The 22,009-nt window shown below is 39.7% G+C and overlaps 1 protein-coding gene across 1 annotated transcript in view; it reads right to left on the bottom strand.

The window, feature by feature from the left end:
- Nucleotides 1–22,009, bottom strand: part of LOC124869516 (phosphatase and actin regulator 1-like) — a 66,139-nt gene that overhangs the window by 22,369 nt on the left and 21,761 nt on the right. The window contains exon 2 of the mRNA XM_047367398.1: nucleotides 11,617–11,781. Within this exon, the coding sequence (XP_047223354.1) occupies nucleotides 11,617–11,781 (165 nt within the window). The remainder of the gene's footprint in view (nucleotides 1–11,616; nucleotides 11,782–22,009) is intronic.

The following is a 22,009-nucleotide window of genomic DNA, read 5'->3' as shown; positions in this document are numbered from 1 at the left end:
ATGGTAACACAGTATTCTTTACAGTGCTTTTAAGGAGCTTAGCAGGCAGAAAAATACACTGCTCAAAAAAATAAAGGGAACACTCAAATAACACATCCTAGATCTGAATGAATGAAATATTCTCATTGAACACTTTGTTCTGTACAAAGTTGAATGTTCTGACAACAAAATCACACAAAAATCATCAATGGAAATCAAATTTATTAACCAATGGAGGCCTGGATTTGGAGTCACACACAAAATTAAAGAGGAAAAACACGCTACAGGCTGATCCAACTTTGATGTAATGTCCTTAAAACAAGTCAAAATGAGGCTCAGTATTGTGTGTGGCCTCCACGTTCCTGTATGACCTCCCTACAACGCCTGGAGATGCTCCTGATGAGACGGTGGATGGTCTCCTGAGGGATCTCCTCTCAGACCTGGACTAAGGCATCCGCCAACTCCTGGACAGTCTGTGGTGCAACGTGACGTTGGTGGATGAACCGAGACATGATGTCCCAGATGTGCTCAATCAGATTCAGGTCTGGGGAACGGGCGGGCCAGTCCATAGCTTCAATGTCTTCATCTTGCAGGAACTGCTGACACACTCCAGCCACATGAGGTTTAGCATTGTCCTGCATTAGGAGGAACCCAGGGCCAACTGCACCAGCATATGGTCTCACAAGGGGTCTGAGGATCTCATCTCGGTACCTAATGGCAGTCAGACTACCTCTGGTGAGCACATGGAGGGCAATGCGGCCCTCCAAAGAAATGTCACCCCACACCATTACTGACCCACTGCCAAATTGTCATGCTGAAGGATGTTGCAGGCAGCAGATCGCTCTCCACGGTGTCTCCAGACTCTGTCACGTCTGTCACATGTGCTCAATGTGAACCTGCTTTCATCTGTGAAGAGCACGGGGCGCTAGTGGCGAATTTGCCAATCCTGGTGTTCTCTGGGGAATGCCAAGCGTCCCGCACGGCGTTGGGCTGTGAGCACAACCCCCATTTGTGGACGTTGGGCCCTCATACCATCCTCATGGAGTCGGTTCCTAACCGTTTGTGCAGACACATGCACATTTGTGGCCTGCTGGAGGTCATTTTGCAGGGCTCTGGCAGTGCTCCTCCTGTTCCTCCTTGCACAAAGGTGGAGGTAGTGGTCCTGCTGCTGGGTCGTTACCCTCCTACGGCCTCCTCCACATCTCCCGGTGTTCTAGCCTGTCTCCTGGTAGCGCCTCCAGGCTCTGGACACTATGCTGACAGACACAGCAAACCTTCTTGCCACAGCTCGCATTGATGTGCCATCCTGGATGAGTTGCACTACCTGAGCCACTTGTGTGGGTTGTAGAGTCCGTCTCATGCTACCACGAGTGTGAAAGTACCACCAACATTGAAACGTGACCAAAACATCAGCCAGAAAGCATAAGTACTGAGAAGTGGTCTGTGGTCCCCACCTGCAGAACCACTCCTTTATTGAGTGTGTCTTGCTAATCTCCAACGATTTCCCCCTGTTGTCTATTCTATTTGCACAACAACATGTGAAATTAATTGTCAATCAGTGTTGCTTCCTAAGTGGACAGTTTGATTTTATAGAAGTTTGATTCACTTGAAGTTATATTGTGTTGTTTAAGTGTTCCCTTTATTTTTTTGAGCAGTGTATATTTGACCTGGCCTGCAGAGGTCAGTGAAATTATGATTTACCTCACCAATGGATTCAGTGAAGCTGGGCTGACCAGCACAGCTAAAATACTTACTAATTCGTATTTATTAGGCCAAGAGCTCACAAAATGTGGTATTTTTTTAGAACATATTTTGTATCAATCAAGGTTATAAAAACATGATACATTTGGGGTTTCAAACTTCACATACAGAAATTAATGAAGCCTATTACAAAAAGGACTTGGAAAACTAAAACCACAGTTGCAGTTCCTGCAGGCTGCTTTCATCTTTCAAGGTTTAGATCTGAAATAGCATCTCTTTTTTTTTTTGGAACTTGGCTAAGAAAATCTCTTTGAATCAAAATCAATATAAAATATAAGTGTGTGACATCCAAGCATGCCATCACAGACAGTCAAATCTAAAACCCAAGAAAAACAACCAGCACAAACAAAAAAGTCATAGAAACTGATGAGGAAATATTTGTACAGGCAAAAGAAAAAAAAAATTTTTTTGTCTCAATCAGAGCAGTCAAATAGTTCCTCTATCATCTAGCATCGCTTTTAGTGAATTTCCATAACTGATTATGGCAGGCTTAGGTGATCTTTAGGCTGTGTTTGAGTCATATTCCTCAGACTTTCATGGCCAACAGATCTTTTGGTTCGTTGCCAAAAGAGTTTACCTGAACAAAATGTACCAGCTTTGTTTGATTCTACCCACAGTTTTATTAAATCTGCTTATTTGTTTTCTGTTATCGTGTACTTGATTTAAAATGTGCAAATTACAAACACAACTATAATCTCTTTACAACATTTAAAATGTATAAATTATATCTTCATTGCAATATTTTGCAATATTATCACAATGATTTCCTTGTATTGTGCAGCCCTAAAGAAGGCTATAAAAAGTTCAGCAGAGTTGCTCTCCTTTATCCTTTTGAGCTTTCAACCTCTGGTTTGGGACATGCCAGATGTTGGCAGTTTATTTTTAGAAATCTCAAGATTTCAGGTTAGGATCTACATTACCTGGGGAATGCACACTAAGACAGCCGTTTCAGCTATGCTAACCAGTAATATCAGATGCTAAAGGCAGCTTCAAATATCGACTCCACAATTGTGTTGTCTTTCGTTTAAAATATTAGTAAAAAAACAGTTTTACAGTGACTCATCTCTAGACAACATGTGGTGATGTTAATTCTGCTAATATGAATAATTAATGACTACTCATGGCAGGAAGGCTAACTAAAAGGTAACAGAAAATGCTGTTCTCATATCTTCTTACAGTTCTCAAACAGACAAAAATTATACTAGTAGGTCAAAGCAGAATAATTGGAAATGGGCCATAATATTCTGATTGGTGAATCTCTGGTTTGCTTCAATTTTCCTCTCGGCTACCTAAGGTAATTATTTTCAAATCTATCCCTGCATAGGAACCAGGTAAGAATGGGGATGTGTAACAGCAGTGTGTACCGAGGACTCCCACCAGGCCTCTGTACTTTGGCTTCTGCTTATGAGAAGGATCACAGCTTCTGCCATCTGTGCTTTTGGATCCAAGAGTTCCAACTCTGCCTGCTATTTTATGGCAGCGACAATGTATTCAATGGTCAGTCGCAGTATTGAGCCGATTTGTGGCAATAATGGCATCCCGACCTCCTCCTTTTTTGTCATTGCACGGAAGACTTAAAAGGCAAAAGCTGAAAAGAACTGATGGCAAGATTTAAACAACCAAAGAATTCATGGACTACAATATTACTACTAAACAATACGCTGTGCTAGATTTTACTCTTAGATAAAAATATGTCAAACATCACTGTGTACATTATTAAAAGGTTCCAAAAGTAAGTCAGTCTGAGATCGGATTTAATCCTGAAATTAGTTATTACATAACTGTCTAATCTTTCCCCATTTTCCAAAGGATGATTATCAGAATATCACCAGTACGTTATAGAAATAAACACCACCTCTGGAACACTGTAATGTGATTAATTAAAGACTTTGAAATTCACATAAATTGTGCCTTTTCCAGATGCTATTTTGGGATTTTCCGGCAAGCAGACACATTAAAAATTGATTATGCCCCGCATGGAGGAGCACATTTAACATTAGGTCATGCATATCGAGGGGATAGTAAACAGAGCTATCAAAGAGTTGACCCAGAATCAACACAGCACAATTTTTAGACTGACTGTGCAAGCAGTAACTTCACCAGACTTCACTTTCCTGCAGCACTGCAGGAACTGCATGTAGAAAGGCATCATAAATGTAACAGATCCGTACTTTCAACCTACAATTCAACAAAAACCAACGAATATTGAGAAGCGTACCGCATATGAAATAATGACGGCAACAGTTTAGTAAAAAATTAGGGGGCGGAAGATAATTACAATGACTTTAATTCTTTGTATATAATTATTTTTAATGTTCATAGCCTCAATAAAGTGAAGTATTTATAAAAAACGTATTTCCCCCCTTTAAACATTCCTTCTGTTTTTGCTTTTTTTGTCACACTTAAATGTTTCATATTGACTAATTCCAATATCAAACAAAAATAATGTGAATATATACAAAATGCAGTTTCCAAATGATGATTTCATTTGTTAGGGGAAAAAAGCTAACCAAACCAAACAGTAGGTGTTCCCACATTAAATGAATAACCTTTGACTAACAAAGTCTTTTGGAAAGTTGAGTTCAGGCTCATCTGCCACACAGGTGCCAGACCTATACAATAAAAACCCTGAATGGAACTTGTCCCACAGCATGAAGTCGGTAAGAAGCTCTCAAAAAGCAATCCAAGATGCCCCAAATTACAAGAGTTAAAGGACAGGTGAGCAACAATGTCACTGTCATCTTTTAGTATGGAAAGGTTTAAAAGCCATTTCTAAAAGGCATTGTGATGCCAGCAACTGTTGTTCCAGCAAAACATGGACAAATAGTGAACCCAAAACAACATGGTTCAGTTAAAGTCAGTGTTCATGATACATGAATAAGATAAAAACTGGGAAAAAAGAGCATTCATAAGGGTGCTCCATGGGAAAAACCACTGCTGATCAAATAAAACATAAAGACCCATCATATTTTTGGTGAATATATTCTGTGGACTGGCTAAACACAAGTAGAACATTTTTGAATGTGAACATCCCATTAAATCTGGCACAAAGCTAGTACAGCATTTCAGGAAAACAACATAATACAGTCCAACGGTATTGGGATAGTCAGGGGCCAGCTTTGCTGCTTCAGGAGCTGGACAACCTACGGTATTTGAATTCTGCTCTCTACCAGAAAATCCAGACGGAGAATGCCCTGCTATCCATTTGTAAGCTTAAGCTCAAGTGCAGTTGGACAAAGACCAGAAGTACAGATGCTGTTGTGTGACCTTAAACAGGTTTGGTGATACCTAAACTGTAAATTTTGGAATTGTCTTTAATTTTAATCTTTTTTTTTTTAGCAGCACTAGAGGCTTTCGTTTTTCATTTTTTGACAGTAGGTAGACAGGAAAGAGGGGCAAAGAGAGGGGGAGACATTCGCAAAGGTTCGAACCCGGGACAGCCGCATCGAGGGCTATAGCCTCTGCACATGGTCTCATGCTTAATCCCTACACCACCAGTGCAGCACCCTTTAATTTTAATCTTTAATCACGAGTGTATCATGAAGATGATTAAACGACTGATATTTTCATAAAATATATCTCACCAATCGATACTTAATATACTTTATATTTTACTGCGACATGAGACATACATTACACAGCTCTTAAAATACTCTTAAGGGGCTTACAAGATTTCCAGTATGAATCAGTATAATGTAATCAATTTATGAGATTCCCTTTTTGATTTGACTTACAAAAACAAAACTATTGACGATGTACTAATCTAATTTACTGAGAAGCAAAAGAACACCAGTGACAGTAAAGGGGATTTTTGTAAACTTATTCTACTTAATTACTATTTTCTTCCCAGATTCAATCTCACACTGAAATAAGGGAGTGGAAGAATACAATTTGGCACCAGAATTGTACGAAAGAAATTCCCTAGTGAAAATTTTACTTCCCTGATCTGCCTGATTGCCATCTAATTGAGAAACCTACAAAACTTTGTCAGTAAGCCACTAAATGGAGGGAAACCCAGGGCAAATTATCACTATTAAAAAGGAAGTGTAATGATGCATTCAATGATTAATCTTCTTTTTCATTCTAAATGAAAAACAATTATTCAAGGTCTTATGACGCAACCGTCATGGGTAATGGATGTGCACACTTATGCAATACCATTAACTCAAAGAGGAAATAAGGAAATAAAAGAGGCAATCGGTAAAATTGAAGTGGACACGTCTAATACCACTTGAGCACAAAGACAAAATAACTTCCATCATCCCCTCAGAACGTTTTACATAAAACGCATTTATTATAAGAAGGGAAATGGTGGATTTTTATTTTAATATCATCAGGATGGTCTTGTAGTGAACATTCTACTTAAATTTCACAATCGTACTAAATGTAGACTGATTCATGCTGTGTGCATCATAAGGATGAAGTTTAAACCACATATTTACAAATACTGGATAAAATGACACTTATTTTCCTTACTGATATTAAAACATGTTTTAGGCAAGTTAGATACTAAAACTATTTCTATTTGCTAAATGTAATATTAAATCCAAAGCTTTCATACATTTTTTTTTAGTACCAGAGAGAATCATCTTTTAAAGCTGTATGACGTCTGTAATCATTTTGGGTATCCTTTACTAAAGCTTCTCATAATAGTTTATTGGAATTTTGGCCTATTCCACCCACTAGAACTGGTGTTTCCGAGTCAGATTTGTAGGCCATCTTGCTCTCTCACACACACACACACACACACACACACACACACACACACACACACACACACACACACCTGTTCAGCTCCGCCTGCAGGTTGAGATCATAGCTTTTACTTTTTGTCCTTCAACCACTTTATAACTAATGTGGCCGTATGCGTTGGGTCATTGTCCATTTGGAAGACCCATTTGAGCCCAATCGTTATTCCCACACAATGTTTTTTTCCTCACAATGCCATCAATCTCCCTCCTGCAGTAAAACACCCAAACATCATAACACTGCCACCTCCCTACTTGGTGCTTTACATCTTGCAGGCTTCCCCTTTTTTCCCCCCAAATGTAACGATGATGAATATGGCCACACACTCCATTTTTGGGTTTATCAGACCACAGGACATAAGTGCATTTGCAAATGGTGACCTGGCTTTTTATGTAGCTATTGGTGTAATGGCTTCTTCCGTGCTGAGTGCAGTTTCAAGCCAAGTCAGTACAGACCTCATATCATTGAGGATAATGACATCTGCCAGCTTTAGCAAGCATCTTCACAAGGTTTTATTCTGGGGTTGATATGCATATAAAACACCAAATTATATTCATCTCTGGGACACAGAACCCATCACCTTCCTGAACAGATATGGAGGCTGGACAGTCCCGTAGTGTTTGTACTTGCAAATAACTGTATGAACAGGAGAAGGTAGCACATTAGGGCATCTGAACTGTATCATTTTGTACCCAATGGTGAAGGCTCACTAAGGTTCACAAATCTCTTCTTTATATGTCTGACTTCATTTGGCTTTTAATAATGTCACACAAGAAGGCAGTGTGTTTAAGTTGTTTCTCTAAAATACACCCACAGGTGTGCATCCGTTAAACTCAAAGCCATGACATCACCATTTGGACTTTCCCAAATGGTTTAAAAGGTAAATCTCGTACCGTTTTGGAATTTACTAGATCACCACAACAGTAAGTCACAATGTAAGTTTGCAATAATACTGTGGTGTGTGCAAAGTTGATTTAATGCACAACCAATGTGCAGAAAAACATAGAAAAAAAGAAACAGACCACATTTGAGCTGTAAATATCCTTACTGGGGAGACTCTGCTGAGAGCATAATAAATGCAGCTGCAATATCCAACCTCTTTCTCTATTGATTTGAGTGCTGCTCTTGGATTTTTAGAATAAAGATAAAAAAGGCAGGGATATTTCACTGTGAAGTGACCCAAATAGTCAGAACATATTCTACCAACCCTAAGGCTCAGTAGCTGAAAGTGAGCGTTACAAACACTGCATTGAAACTTTTATGGAGAATTTTATCAACAGGGAGCTAAACAAGTGCTAAACGTGAGACGTTTCGTCTAAACAACACCTCTGCACCTACTGAAGACCTGCCAGGTCTTTGAGATCTATCTAGATATCTATATAGATCTATCTAGATCTCTCTCTCTCTCGATATATATATATAGAGTACACTATTAACTTGTACATATAAAAATATGTAATTTATATTCAAATGCATTATTTAAGCCAGCAAAACATGGCCCTTGGATAGTTGCAGTTCATCTGCTAATGAGATTAAAAATAAGACACCAAGATAACATCACAGAAACCAGATGCCTGTTCTCTGACTGCTTAGATCTATTCATGATACAAGCTTACTGTACTAAGCACTGCAAGGTGACATGATAATAAACGCAACAGTCAGGCACTTCCTCCATTTTTCTTGAGGTGAAGACTGCAGTCACTGTGCTGGAATTCATCTACTTAATATCATATCACATCTATAATCCTCTTCAGAGCTCAGCATTTAATTATCCATAATAGCATCTGCATAGGCAGCGGCTGGGTTGCTCCCCGCTGAAGAAGGGATAATAAACAACAGTTATGTTTGGAGGGAAAACATGAGGACAAAGGCAACATGTATTGAGGTTCAAATAATGAAGAAAAACAATTTAGTGTGAGTTTAATGTAAAATGCAAGCACAGACTAAAAAACTACCATCAATACAAGGTAAGGGAATTAAGGTCACAAGTCTACCTAATCAGAATGCTGTGTGAACTCTTTCAGCAGAACTGTAGCAGTACATGAAAGGTCCGACGCATCACTCTTCCCTCACAAGAAAGATATTCAGAAATATGTTCAGTCACAAAAAATACAGGAACTTAAGACATAGTAACTGTTGGAGCATCACCCATTAAAATTTATTTAATTTAGCATGTGTTCATTCTACGTTTTTGCTCATGTTTATATATCAAAATTGTAAATGGACTGAATTTATATACGGTTGCACCTTTCCAGTCAAGCAGACCACTTAAAGCACTTTACACTAGAGCCACATTTACCCAATCACACTTACAAAAAGAAGCTGAAATCGAACCCTCAACTTCTGGATCGCAAGACAATTACTCTTCCTACTGAAAAACAGTCGCCCCAATTGGAAAACAACAGGAAAATGACCATTAACCAAAATCTGAGATTTGATTAGAGTCTCAATCACAGCGATTTTTAAATGGTATTAAGCTCCCAGTACCGACTGCTAGTCCACTTTCTGTGATTTTTGTCAACTGTACCCTTAGTTACAAGTGCTGCTCATTTTGCATGGCCAGTTTTAAGCAATAACAGCAGATTATTTTGTGCATGGTGAGCAAATCAGTTAAAAAACATTATTTTGTTGGTCAAGTCCAGCTTGACAGCCTTTTTCAACCATTACTAAAGTATTCAGTGTTTGAGACACTTTTGCCAACTCCTCAGTAAGCCATTGTCAGCTTCACGTGATTTATTAGAAGTCTCAAAGCTCTGACTGCAGCTGGGAGGGACTGCTGCCCAGGGACTTGGTCTTGTGTGTGTGATTTGGGATAGGGAAGGGCCCACAGCAACACCCACTACTCCTTGAGAAGCGCAAGAACAATATGTGTTTTAACGAGTCTAATAAGACCAGATCAACTCCCTGTCACTTATTTAAAGTCACTAGAGGGGTCTGAAAAGTGGCTAAATATAGTGACAGTGAAGTCGTTAAGTTGGAAACAGTGGTGTGAGTGAAAAAGAGAAGCTCCAGAGGTTTTTTCTGTGTCTGTGCCATAAGGCAGCTGTGATCAGCACAGCTTAAACACTAGTCCTCAAATTTCATGACTTTAAAAACAAAGCCCTAAGTTTCTGAATTAGAAGACTAATTTCTTCTATACATTTTGTATGCACACGATTAGCCTAATACTGCTGCAGGCTGCACTGATTCTGAACACTGTCAGCAGAAGAAGGACGGGTTTATTGAAGACTGTTGCTGTGTGTGTCTACTATGATGGATTAAGTTGTTTTAGGTAACATATTGTCAGAACATTTTAGTAATTTTCTTAACCAAGTGAACCTGGCTGTCCTGCAGAAACTCTGGTTGGGACGAGCTGGGTCACTGTTAAGGAACCCAGCTAGTGTTTTCTACTGCAATGTAAAACTTCCAGGTTTTTAAGCATATGCCTGTCATTCAGTGCACTAACTAGTGGACTGGGATCGGTATTGGCCCATGTATATTCTCTGATCTTTAACTGGGTCAAAAAACAATTAAATTGAATCCTGATTGGATGTTATGTCATTTAACCAGCAGTAGGAATAATTATTATACCATATTAAACATTTATCCAAATTTTTTTTTTTTTTAACAAAAGGTCATCCTACTGTGAGAATCTCTTAGCGGTTTTCCATGTTCATCTTTCTGTTTCCTCTCACTTATAATAAAGCCAACACTTTCTGGGAACATACTTTCTCAGATCTTAGTGGGTAATTTCAAGTACCAGGCTGTTTTATCAGGTGACCGATAATATGGTACATTCAGAACTAGTAGGTTCAGAGAAAGTAGCCCATTTTTTTTTAGAGAAAAAATAATTAGCAATTTCCATGAAAGTCTCCAGACAGTACCCAGAAGGCTCCAGGAAAGAACATGGTAGGTTTTAGACACTATCCAGTAAGTTCCTGGAAAATCTCTCGCAAATTTTGTGAGATTCTAGGAATTATTCTACAGGTGCATGAAGCTTTACTGGCTCTGCTTCTTGTTGGAGGTAAAAGAGTCACATCCCATTTATTGGGGGTTTTAGGAGTTTAGTTTCATGCTTCAGTCTAAAATGGAAGTGACAGGGTATTGTCCCTTCTGAAACACAACAACATTGCAGCAGCTGAAGCAGCTGCCTTAGCTTTGGGAGCTACTTGGGAGACCACTTATCACTGCAGACATCACAGAAACTTTACTTTGAGGCAGTTAGACGTGGCAGATTATCACTGGCTTTGAAAGAGGATTCAGGGCGAAACAATAGAGGTACCAAAATTATTTGGTGGCTGCAGCATTATGCAAACAAAACAAGTGGATGACAAAAGCTTGAAAAGAGCCATTTCTCTATGCTCTACTGTGTATTAACACCAGGAATAAAAAGCATCTTTTGTTGCTTGGTTTTTGATTATTGTCCTTCACCACAAAAGGGAGATGCTGTTATTACAGGGCATGCATAAAATGTACCAATGAGGATTTACAGCAACTCCATCATTGTTCTATCAAGCAGACTCTCTGGTGTAATACATAAAAACATCAAATAGTCAAGCATCTGAAGCTGCAGAATGTATTTGATCAGCTCTTTTGTATTGAGTTGAATGCACAACAATTTAATGCAATGGTTGGCCGATGGATGGGGGTCTTTTTTGGGGTTAAGTTATAAACTAGAGCCAAATCTCAGCTGAAAACTAAAGTGAATCAAAATTAAAGCTGTTATCACAGAGAACACGATCAAATTAGATTGAGGCTGAATCATTCAGTAAACTCACTCTGGGGAATCGTAAATTTCGTATCATGGAATTGGAACAGCTTGTCCTGTTCAGCCTGGAATTAGAACAATTGCTCAGCCTCTGCAAAGGCAAAGGAAAGAATCCTGTGTCTGGGAAGTACAGTCTGAAAAACTGCCTCCCCCAGTTCAAGCACAATGAAAGAAGCATTCAGGATGTGTCTGGCAATGAAAATAAACATAGCCCCAACTGAGGCCATTGTGTCCTTTGATTGCAATGCCTGGACATCACTAAGCTGTAAATATCCCAGAAAAGTTTAAAGAAGATCTCATAATAAAAAAAGAATGCAATGAGATAACTTCTTCCTGCAATAAGCACATTGGATAAAATGAGAAAGACAATAAAACTTTACCCGCAGATGCCTGCTTGAACTTTTCACTCTTCTTCTTTCTCCATTTCCAAGGCTTGAGGAGTCTTCCGAGAGTCGCAAATTTGCTCCGGTGACGGATGGGTGGAGTGTGTGTGCCAGAGACCAGGGACTCGGAGCGCATGGCAGACAGCCTCTCTACTTCCTCAGCTGTTAATAAATAATTAAACAGGTAAATAAATAAATAAAAGGCTAATATTCTGGTTAAGAGTTGTGCACACAGAACCACAAATTGAAATAAACAGACAGACAGTTTCACTATTTTAAAAGATTCCAGCAGTGAGAAATGTGCGCCAAGTGGCCTCCTGAAATCTGTAGTAACATAATGAGACTGAACCAAGAGCATAAACAAACCTGCATGTCAGATATCATTATGCAGAACGCGCTCTGGGTATAAACAGTTTGAGGCTGCGCCCCATTCCGAGCAATTGATGCTCCCCCCCCCCCGAAAAAAAAGAAAAAGCAAACCAAACAGACTGACAAGCACCCCATTATAGAGTGAATTTTTCAGCTCTTCATGAAATATTCACAAAGCCCAGTCTTTTGATTTTAAAATACTTTCTGACATCAAAAGCAAAGAATGTACAGCATTTTGTCACAACGCAAGCTATTACACAGAGAAAGTGATGCAACTGCAAAGAGCAAAAAACCACTACACTAATAAGACTTTAAAGAAATCTGGCAAGGCACAAAACGCTAAAAATATGAGAGGTACATGATTTCATACAGCGCCCTGTAAAAGTAATCTTCACATTTTGTCACATTACAACCTGATGATCCATGGTTTTTACATTTTTCATGCACATAGATATCTGGGAACTTGGATGTGCATTTGCAATTAATAGTTCCAAGTCAACGCTTTGCAGAACTACCATTTGCTGCAGTACCTGCTGCAAGTCTTTTGAAGCAAGTCTCTACCAGCTTTGCACATCTAGAGGCTGATATGGTTGCCCACTCTTCCTTGCAGATGAGATCAAGCTCTGTCTGACAGAGTGGCAAGCATCTCAACAGCCATTTTCAACGCTTGCCACAGTTTCTCAGTTGTATTTAGATCTGGAATGGGTCATTATAGGAAGAATTTGTTTGTTTGTTTCAACTATTTTATTTCAACTCTGGTTTAGGCTCATTGTCCCGCTAGAAGGTGAACTTTCACCCCGGTCTCAAGTCTTTTGCAGCACCCACATTTAACTTAATCTTCTTCATCAGCTCTGACCAGCGTCCCCGTCCCTGGTGGACAAAAGCATCCCCACAGCATGATGCTGCCACCACTATGTTTCCCTGTGGGGATGGTGTGTATAGGCTGGAGGGTAGCATACCTTTTTCACCACACAACTTTGCATGCCACAAGGTTTAGTTCAGGTCTTGACTGAACAGAATAGGTTCTTCCAATTTTACCATGTTACCTATATCAGAGTAAAGGGGATGGGATAGAAATGCATGCCACACTTCTACTTATTTTCTGTGTAAGAAAAACACTAATTTGTCTTGGCCTATCTCATGAAATCCCTCAAAACATATGTAGTTGTAATTTGACATTTTCTTTTGCACGGTATCTCAAATCAACTCAAACTCAACCAAATAAAGCACTTTCATATTTAAGTATAATCTCCCTGGTGCACGGTTCTGTTGTTTTGTTCTTTTTTTAACAAAATTATTTGTAAACTAAAAGTGTGGAAAATTTTAAAAGTAATATGTGCAAAGTAAATAACATTTAAGGCATACTTTTTTTTTTTAATTCCTTGATTTTTGGGAACCTAAAAACTGATAGATCAGAATATTTGAACAGCTCGACTGAATCTTTCAAAAATAGAACACTTAGAAATTAAAATATTTAATCATTTTTTTGTATTTCTTACTGTACAGTATTACCTTTAACTTAAAGTCATACACTCTTATTCATTCATTTTTATTCTGTAAGAGAATTTGGTTGCTAAATAGGTTGATTAACTAACTCCGCTTTAGTTTGATGTATGAGTTTTAGATGCATTCAAAACACAATGTCCTAAAAGGCTAGGAACACAATGGTTAAAAGTCAAGGCTCTGTATATAAAAGATGAATTCTAGCAGGATAAGATTTAATCTTATGACATCCTTTCAGTTAATCCCAACATAAAATAATAAACTCCATTCACCATATTTGCCAACACAGACATCACTTTACAAGGCAGCCTTTTCCCTGAAGAAAAGGGGCGGCTGGATGAATAATGTGACAGTATTGCACATTTGTCCAACATATTGGTACTTGAATCCAATCTTGCCTGTCTGCCGGTCTATAAATAACTTCACAATCAGTGCTGATTTTTAAATTTCCATCATTCGAAGGCTAAAGGCAATACAAAGACAGAAAACCTCTCGAAACAAAGTAACTTCCAACATTAGAGTGACGTTGTCCCATACTTTTAGGAACTTTACTAAAGACTGAATGATGGCTTTGCATATCAAACACCTTCATCGCTTCAATATGTATAACACCTTGAGTACAAGAGTAGTTTTGAAATTGGTTCAAAGAGATTAAGATTAACATTCTGTTAATTCTCCACCCAAGAGCTCCTCAAATAAACAAACTGGGACATTTTCAAGCAGGAAACACGTGTGCACACATTAAGCAGTTACTGTGATGGTGCAATGTTCTAAAATCTGTTCAAAATCCTGGCAGATGAGATAGAGACTCACTATGCAAAATGAAAGCAAAGAAAGAAAAAAAACATGATTTACTTCTTAGTAAGAGTGGTTAAAGAGGTGCATTAATCGCTGACCCCAGCATTTTCTCCCACTTTATCTTCATCATGCTGCAACCTACATTCTTCCCTTCTTGTAGTCTTACAATGGGTCTACTTTTAATTATAAACTCTTGTTTGCCTACCAAGATGGCTGAGTGGTGATGTATTGACTCTGAATTAGGAAAGGTTGGAAGCAAACACGCTGTAAAAGCTGCATGCCACACTAATTGCATTTATGGGGTGAAACAGGAATAACAAAAAAAAACATAGGAAAATATTTCAAATTAGGGTTAGTTCTTCTGGACGTTTTTACTTTTGGTGTAAATTAAGGAACGCAGCTATGAAGTTATCATCTAGTTACAGACAGTTTGCAAATAATTTTAATACCAAGAGCAGAAATCGAGCCACTCTAAATGATGCCACAAATCGTTTGACAGCCCTGCACAATGACTGATTTGCCATCAAAAGCCCCTACAGAGCATTGAGGCACAGCCTCCCTGCACGGCGTGCTAAGGGCGAAGCTGCACAAGCCTACTCACCGTCCTGCGTGTCGTTCCCGCGGCTGCAGTTGCTGCAGATGTGCTTGATTTCCCTCCCGATCTGACAGTGGATGGTGAACGGCATGTTGTTATTGTGCTGCTGCTGCTGCTGCAGCGGATTCTGGCCGTGGTCCTTCTTGTTACTCAAAGACATTATTTTGACCAGATTGAACGCCTTTTTCTTGGGCTTCTCCACCGCCACGGGCGTGTTTCCTCGGCACCCCGTAGAAAGCCAGGCGCCGTGCATGATGGTGGGCGCGGGATCCACCGCTGGATAATTGGCCGTCTTGAACATATGGACGCGAAGAAAAAACGATCGGAGCGATGTTCCTACGACGCGAGGTTTCAATTTAAAGGGACATCTTTTGAGTCCTACCTGACCTACTCCGTGGATCCCGAATCGATCCCTCTTCTTCTGTACCAAACCCTTTTTTTTTTTTTTTTTTTTACCTGAGGACCGTTTTGCGCTATGGGGTAGATTCGGTTGCGCAAAGTCACAGCTGCTGCCAGATCCAAGGGAGCTAATAATAAAAGAAAAGGCAGATTAGTAAATGGCAGTGACTGTCTCTCCCTCCTTGTGCCGTGGACTGCAGTCGGTTGTGCCTAATCTACGATTAAAGGAGCTGAGCATTGGCTGCAGCTGATTGGCTGCGCAGCGGGCTCCTGTGTGAATGGAGTAAAAGTTGCTTGTTCTCCATCTACTGTACAGGACGCCAACCTGCACTATTCTACATAATGTGAATATTTTTATTCTATTAAATTGCATAAAGATTATTGCCTGCCAAAAAAATAAAAATAACAGCAGTAAGCCAAGAAGTTCAGCAACCAGGTAAAATATTCTTAGTATAAGAGACAGACTTCTGACACTCACTGATTTACCAATGAAAACTGAAACAAATGCAGAAAAGCAACATTGCAATGAATAATTATTTTAAGAGGAAGAATGACCTAAAATCTCTGCGTACATTTATGTTTTATACGCACTGTAAAACCTTATTTTTCTTACTTTGTAGGTGGTTATAAATTAGTTTGTTGCATTTGCCCTTCATAATAAATAAATAAATTGTCCAAAGTATTGTGACAGTTCAAAGGTCAGTTGACCCTTTCCCACCCCAATTTTGTAACCACACATTTGCCTTAATCTCCTTCCCTTTGCATCTATGTACTCAACCGTTTTGTATCATATTGTAGTTCTTGGTAGTGGGGCTGCACAGCATTAGGAAAATATCACATGACAATGTATTGTTAAATATTGTTATGACAGCATCGATTATAATTAATCCACATGTTTTTCTCTTCACTCTTTCTTGTCTATCATCATAATGTCTCCACCATTCTCCTTGAGCTTTTTGATTTTGGTTAGTAATATCTTAATCACTTGTGCACATAAAGGACCCTTTAAGTACACCCAAGTAGCCAAATATACTATTGGAAAGCAGACTTTGAAAACAGTCATTTTTTTTGGGCTGTGGGAGGAAACCAGAGTATCAGTAGAGAACCATGGCATGTAAGGGGAGAACATGCAAACTTCATGGCTCCATGCAGACCCCACGGTGGGATTTGAACCCAGGACTTTCTTGCTGCAAGGCTGCCGTGCTACCAATTGCACAACCATAGAGCCTTCAAATTGACTAATACGTTGCAAAATTGTGTGATAACATAGTCATATGACGTCTTTTTCATATTTATTGTCTTTTTTGTACTTCTTATAATCCTAAAAATGTAATATGCTACTTACGTTTGTTACTCCTTTTAAATTGACCCCACTAATTCTGAAGCAAAAGTATTTGCATTATTTTTGCCAGGAGTTACTGACTTGCACTTCTTGTCATGCATTATACCATCTCTTCATGCAGTGTAGCTAGTGTTTTTTTTTTTCTTTCTTTTTTATCAGATAAATCGTCAAAAAAAAAACATATCTGTTAGCTAAAAAGAGTAATGAAAGCATGCAGCAGCGTCCTTATGTCACCACTGTGTCAGCCAGCCGTAACCACTGCTCCAGCACATCAGTCAGATTTAATCAGCTGTTCTCAGCTGATGTCCTTTGTGAAGATGAAACCTGCTTTATACTAAACTGATCTTTTAATTTGACCACCATGTTTCTTCTGACCCGAAACAGGGTTACGGTAAGGTTACACCAGGTTGCGTTTTGGAGTGGACCCCACCAGAGTCTCGAAGTGAATCTGATACAGAGCTAAAGATTAGGGTAATGGCAAAAAAAAGCGTTCCAGCCTCAACGTCTTGGAGTTCATCACCAAATGAATACGGCTAAAATACCAGTGGAAACATGCAAAAAACTTATATAGAGAGGTTTGATTGGTGTAATGCTACTATAGATTTTTACATTGATTATAGAGAAGGGTGTAAATACATTTTGACATCCCATTTCTAATAAAATGTACAAAACAAAACAAAAACATTGTTTTATTCTCCAAAATTGATGTTTCTTTTCACAATGCTTTATTTTTTAGCTTTTCCTATCAGAAACAAACTTCTTGATTGAATGAAAATAATGTAAAATCTGAATCTGACAGGTGTATGAATAATTTTTAGCTTAACTGTATTTTAACCCTCTAGGAACAAAACGGTATTTTCTGTAACATTTAAATTAATCTCTGTTGTTCCTGAAGGCTTTGAGAGATCAAGAGAGAACAAAACCTAAAGCATAGCTTTAAAATCTCTAAGGTTCAGGCAGCTGGCATCTCTAGTAGGCAGTGTGCAAATCTATGTCATGGCGAGGTCTTCAAGAAAAAGTTGAACTTGTAGCAGAGTAAGGCATAGCATGTATGTCCTTTCAAGTGCTACTTTACAAATACACATAGAAAGCATCCATCCATCCATCCATCCATCCATCAAGCTTGAACGTAAGGCTTAGCAGGGAACAGGTGAAAGGTAGGTACACCATTGATAGGTAGCCAGACTATCACAGAGCCACAAACAATAATTCATACCCTCATACCTAAGGGAAATGTATATCCTCCATTTAACCAGTTTGTTTTTGGAGTTTGGGAGATTCAAAGCTAAAGACATACCTAGAGCTCCTTTGATTAAAAGGGTGATCAGAAAGTCTTTTATCCCTAAAGCTGTTGGTATTGTTAATTCCCTGAAGGGAACTGGTAACGCATATTGCTTGTCCTCCAAGATGGGCCATGGCTTTGTTTTGTGGTGTAATGCCAAGCACCTTATTCTAAAAAGCCTCATTAAATCATTGCAAGTTTACCATACCATTGGACTCTCTGATTCCACGAGGCTGCCACGGTTCATAACAGCCAAATACTTTAAATGTTGCAATAAACTTTTATAGGAAGCTGACTCAAAGCCTATAAGAAGTTGATCCTGCCTGGCGTACATAACAATTTACTAATGTCGGAGTTGTTTTCTATGTATTCTTTGGAACACTTCTCTTTGTTAGTATTTCCACCTTTACCAAAAGACTAGATTTAAAAAACCTCTGTAGACCCTTATCAAAATGTATTTAAATTTACTTGAAGGAAGGTTTTCTCATTTTTGAGGATTCTGGATTTAACTGGTTTCTACGGCTGTGGTGCAGATTCAGGGTGAAACAATCTTACATCTTCCGACAGACCAGCCTGTCGCTACAAATCTGCTGTACTCATTTGCTATTTTAACTGTCTGTCTCTTCCCATCTGTCATTTGCTCGCTGCGTTATTGTCCGTCTAACTAAATGTAAGAAGGTTCCAAATTTCTATGACAAGGTCTAGATAAAATTAAATAAGACTGAACATAGATTTCATTTCTGTAAATGACTATTTTCCTAGCCTTTTGATCATGATTATGTCTCCACCATCTCATCTGCTGTTTGACAGACAGTAGACTAATATTACATGAAGCTACAGATGGAAAAGCTTGTAAAATCTAGATGTTTTTGTTCAGATGAGAAGCTAAACAGAGCAAGTTGAGGGGAAATTACAAACAACTGGGAGATAGAAAGGTAGCTGTTTTTTTATGTTCACATCATTCTCTCTTGACATTATTAGTCACCATGAATATTATTCAGCACCACTACTGACACCAACAGAAAAATAAAACTACTGACACTAACTGTTAGGGACTGTGCTAAGCTGTGCGCGACTACACTTCCCCAAAGCTATATACAGAAGACTGTTGATTTTCCTTTAATGTTATTATTCACTCATGTCTTTCTGCTTTAGTCTGACCAAACATGAATCCGGATTTTTAAATTTTCACATAGCAACTTTTCCACTTTTGTATTATGTTTTCTTTTGTGTATAGGTCAATTGTAAGTTTATATAATCCATTAAAAGATTGTTAAAAGTGGTTGTCTTAAATACCTAGTGTATAAATGTATAAATAGTGTAAATACCTGTGTATTCTTAATTTTGAGGATAAACTGAAAAAAAACATTTTTTCAATATTGACAAACTAGACTAGATAATAATTAGCTCAGTAACATTCTGTGCTACAGTTACACTGCTACAAATAGAGTCAAAAAATGATGCACTGAGGCCTCCTCACTGCAGGGCTGCTCTGCATCATCGATGCTCTGACTGTTACAATGCCGCCCTCTAGTGGCTATGATTGATAACTTTGTAGCAAAAACCACTGCTAACCCTTGTAAATCAGCTTACAGCAATTAAGGTAGATTTTAAAATGTCAAAAATCGTAATTTGAAAAGCTTTTGTGCTTTCTAGATAATAAACAAGCATTATCTGTTGGAAAACTTTTAATCAGTTTTGTCAGTTTAAAGTGTATGACACCAGCCCCTCTGTTTCTGGCTAAAGTAAACCACCATGCCCACAAAGCCCTAAAGAAGTTTGGTTTTAACAGACCCTTGTAAATGTTTATCACTAAGCTGAGCCCTGAGTATCGTTCTTTACTCACAGAAATTCTTGTTCAGTGGAATTCAACAAATTAAGAAGAAAAGATAAGAAAGGAAAAATAAAATCTGGGAAAAAAAAATTTGGGAAAATAAAATTGAAAATAATTTAGGTTTTAAAGTATATCAAAATGAAAACTCGGGAAACAAAATTATACTCAGGAAGAAAAAACTTTAAAATTAGCCTCAACATTTCTGACAATAAATGACAGACAATCTAATAGACCAACTTTCTTACAGTAAATCAAACTTCACATTTCTTACAGATTATTCTCTTGTTACTATGTTTACAAATGTGAACATAAAACCAAATGACATGTAGTTCATTATATACAATCACAGTTTTGCATGTCACTGCTAATTCACATAAATAGGAATATCTGAAAATATCCTCAAGGTTTTTTCTTATAATCAGAATCAGAATCAGATCAGAATCAGAAAAGCTTTATTGCCAAGTACGTTTTTGGACATACAAGGAATTTGTTTTGGCGTAGTCGGTGCAATACAATACAAATTAAACAGTATAAACATATCTACAATATAATATAAATATATGTGCACAGTTTTAAGTGAGTGAGAGTAAATATAGAGCAGTATAAGATGCAAGAGCAATACAACAGTGCAGGTGATCATTGTGCAAGTAAAGCAGTGCAAGTAAAGCAGGAGTCCAAGCTGAGCGTTAATGTAACTCATAGAGTTACAGGTGTCCTGTCAGCAAAAAAAGGGGGGGTGTGGGGGAAAGGGACAGTGTCAGGGTGGTTTCCGGGCTTTGTTAACCAGGCTGGTGGCAGATGGGAAAAAACTGTTCTTGTGGCGTGAGGTTTTGGTCCGGATGGACCGCAGCCTCCTGCCAGAGGGGAGAGTCTCAAAGAGTCTGTGACCGGGGTGGGAGGGATCAGCCAGAATCTTCCCTGCCCGCTTCAGGGTCCTGGAGGTGTACAGTTCCTGGAGCGACAGTAGACTGCAGCCAATCACCTTCTCAGCAGACCGAATGACACGCTGCAGCCTGCCCTTATCCTTGGCTGTAGCAGCGGCGTACCAGATGGTGATGGAGGAGGTGAGGATGGACTCAATGATGGCTGTGTAGAAGTGCACCATCATAGTCTTTGGCAGGTTGAATTTCTTCAGCTGCCGCAGGAAGAACATCCTCTGCTGGGCTTTCTTGATGAGGGAGCTGATGTTTGGCTCCCACTTGAGATCCTGGGAGATGATGGTTCCCAGGAAGCGGAAAGATTCCACAGTGTCAATTGTGGAGTCACAGAGGGTGATGGGGGCAGGTGGGGCTGGGTTCTGCCTGAAGTTCACAACCATCTCCACTGTCTTTAGAGCGTTGAGCTCAAGGTTGTTCTGGCTGCACCAGTCCAACAGATGGTCCACCTCCCATCTGTACGCGGACTCGTCACCATCAGAGATGAGTCCGATCAGGGTGGTGTCGTCCGCAAACTTCAGAAGCTTGACAGACTGGTGACTGGAGGTGCAGCTGTTGGTGTACAGGGAGAAGAGCAGAGGAGAGAGAACACAGCCTTGGGGGGAACCGGTGCTGATGGTCAGGGAGTCAGAGACGTGCTTCCCCAGCCTCACGCGCTGCTTCCTGTCAGACAGGAAGTCAGTGATCCACCTGCAGGTGGAGTCGGGCACACTCAGCTGGGAGAGCTTCTCCTGTAGCAGAACTGGGACGATGGTGTTGAAGGCAGAGCTGAAATCCACAAACAGGATCCTGGCGTAGGTTCCTGTGGAGTCCAGGTGCCGGAGGATGAAGTGAAGGGCTAAGTTGACTGCATCATCTACAGACCTGTTGGCTCTGTAGGCAAACTGCAGGGGGTCCAGGAGGGGGTCGGTGATGTCTTTTAGGTGTGAGAGCACAAGGCGCTCAAAGGACTTCATCACCACAGAGGTCAGGGCGACGGGTCTGAAGTCATTAAGCCCTGTGGTCCTTGGCTTCTTGGGAACAGGGACGATGGTGGAGGACTTGAAGCAGGCTGGCACATGACATGTCTCCAGTGAGGTGTTAAAAATGTCTGTGAAGACTGGAGACAGCTGATCAGCGCAGTGCTTCAGGCTGGCTGGTGAGACAGAATCCGGACCAGCAGCTTTCCGGGGGTTCTGTCTCCTGAAGAGTTTGTTGACGTCCCTCTCCTGGATGGAAAGAGCCGTCCTCGGCGTGGGTAGGGGGCTGGTGGGGGGGAACTTCAGGGGGGGGGTTGGAGGTGCCAGGGCCCCTCTTGAGGTTGGAGAGATGGGGGTGGTGGATTGTGGCTGCA

Source organism: Girardinichthys multiradiatus, chromosome 6 (assembly GCF_021462225.1).
Source record: "Girardinichthys multiradiatus isolate DD_20200921_A chromosome 6, DD_fGirMul_XY1, whole genome shotgun sequence".
NCBI classification, from domain to species: domain Eukaryota; kingdom Metazoa; phylum Chordata; class Actinopteri; order Cyprinodontiformes; family Goodeidae; genus Girardinichthys; species Girardinichthys multiradiatus.
This window is presented reverse-complemented; position numbering and strand designations above follow the sequence as displayed.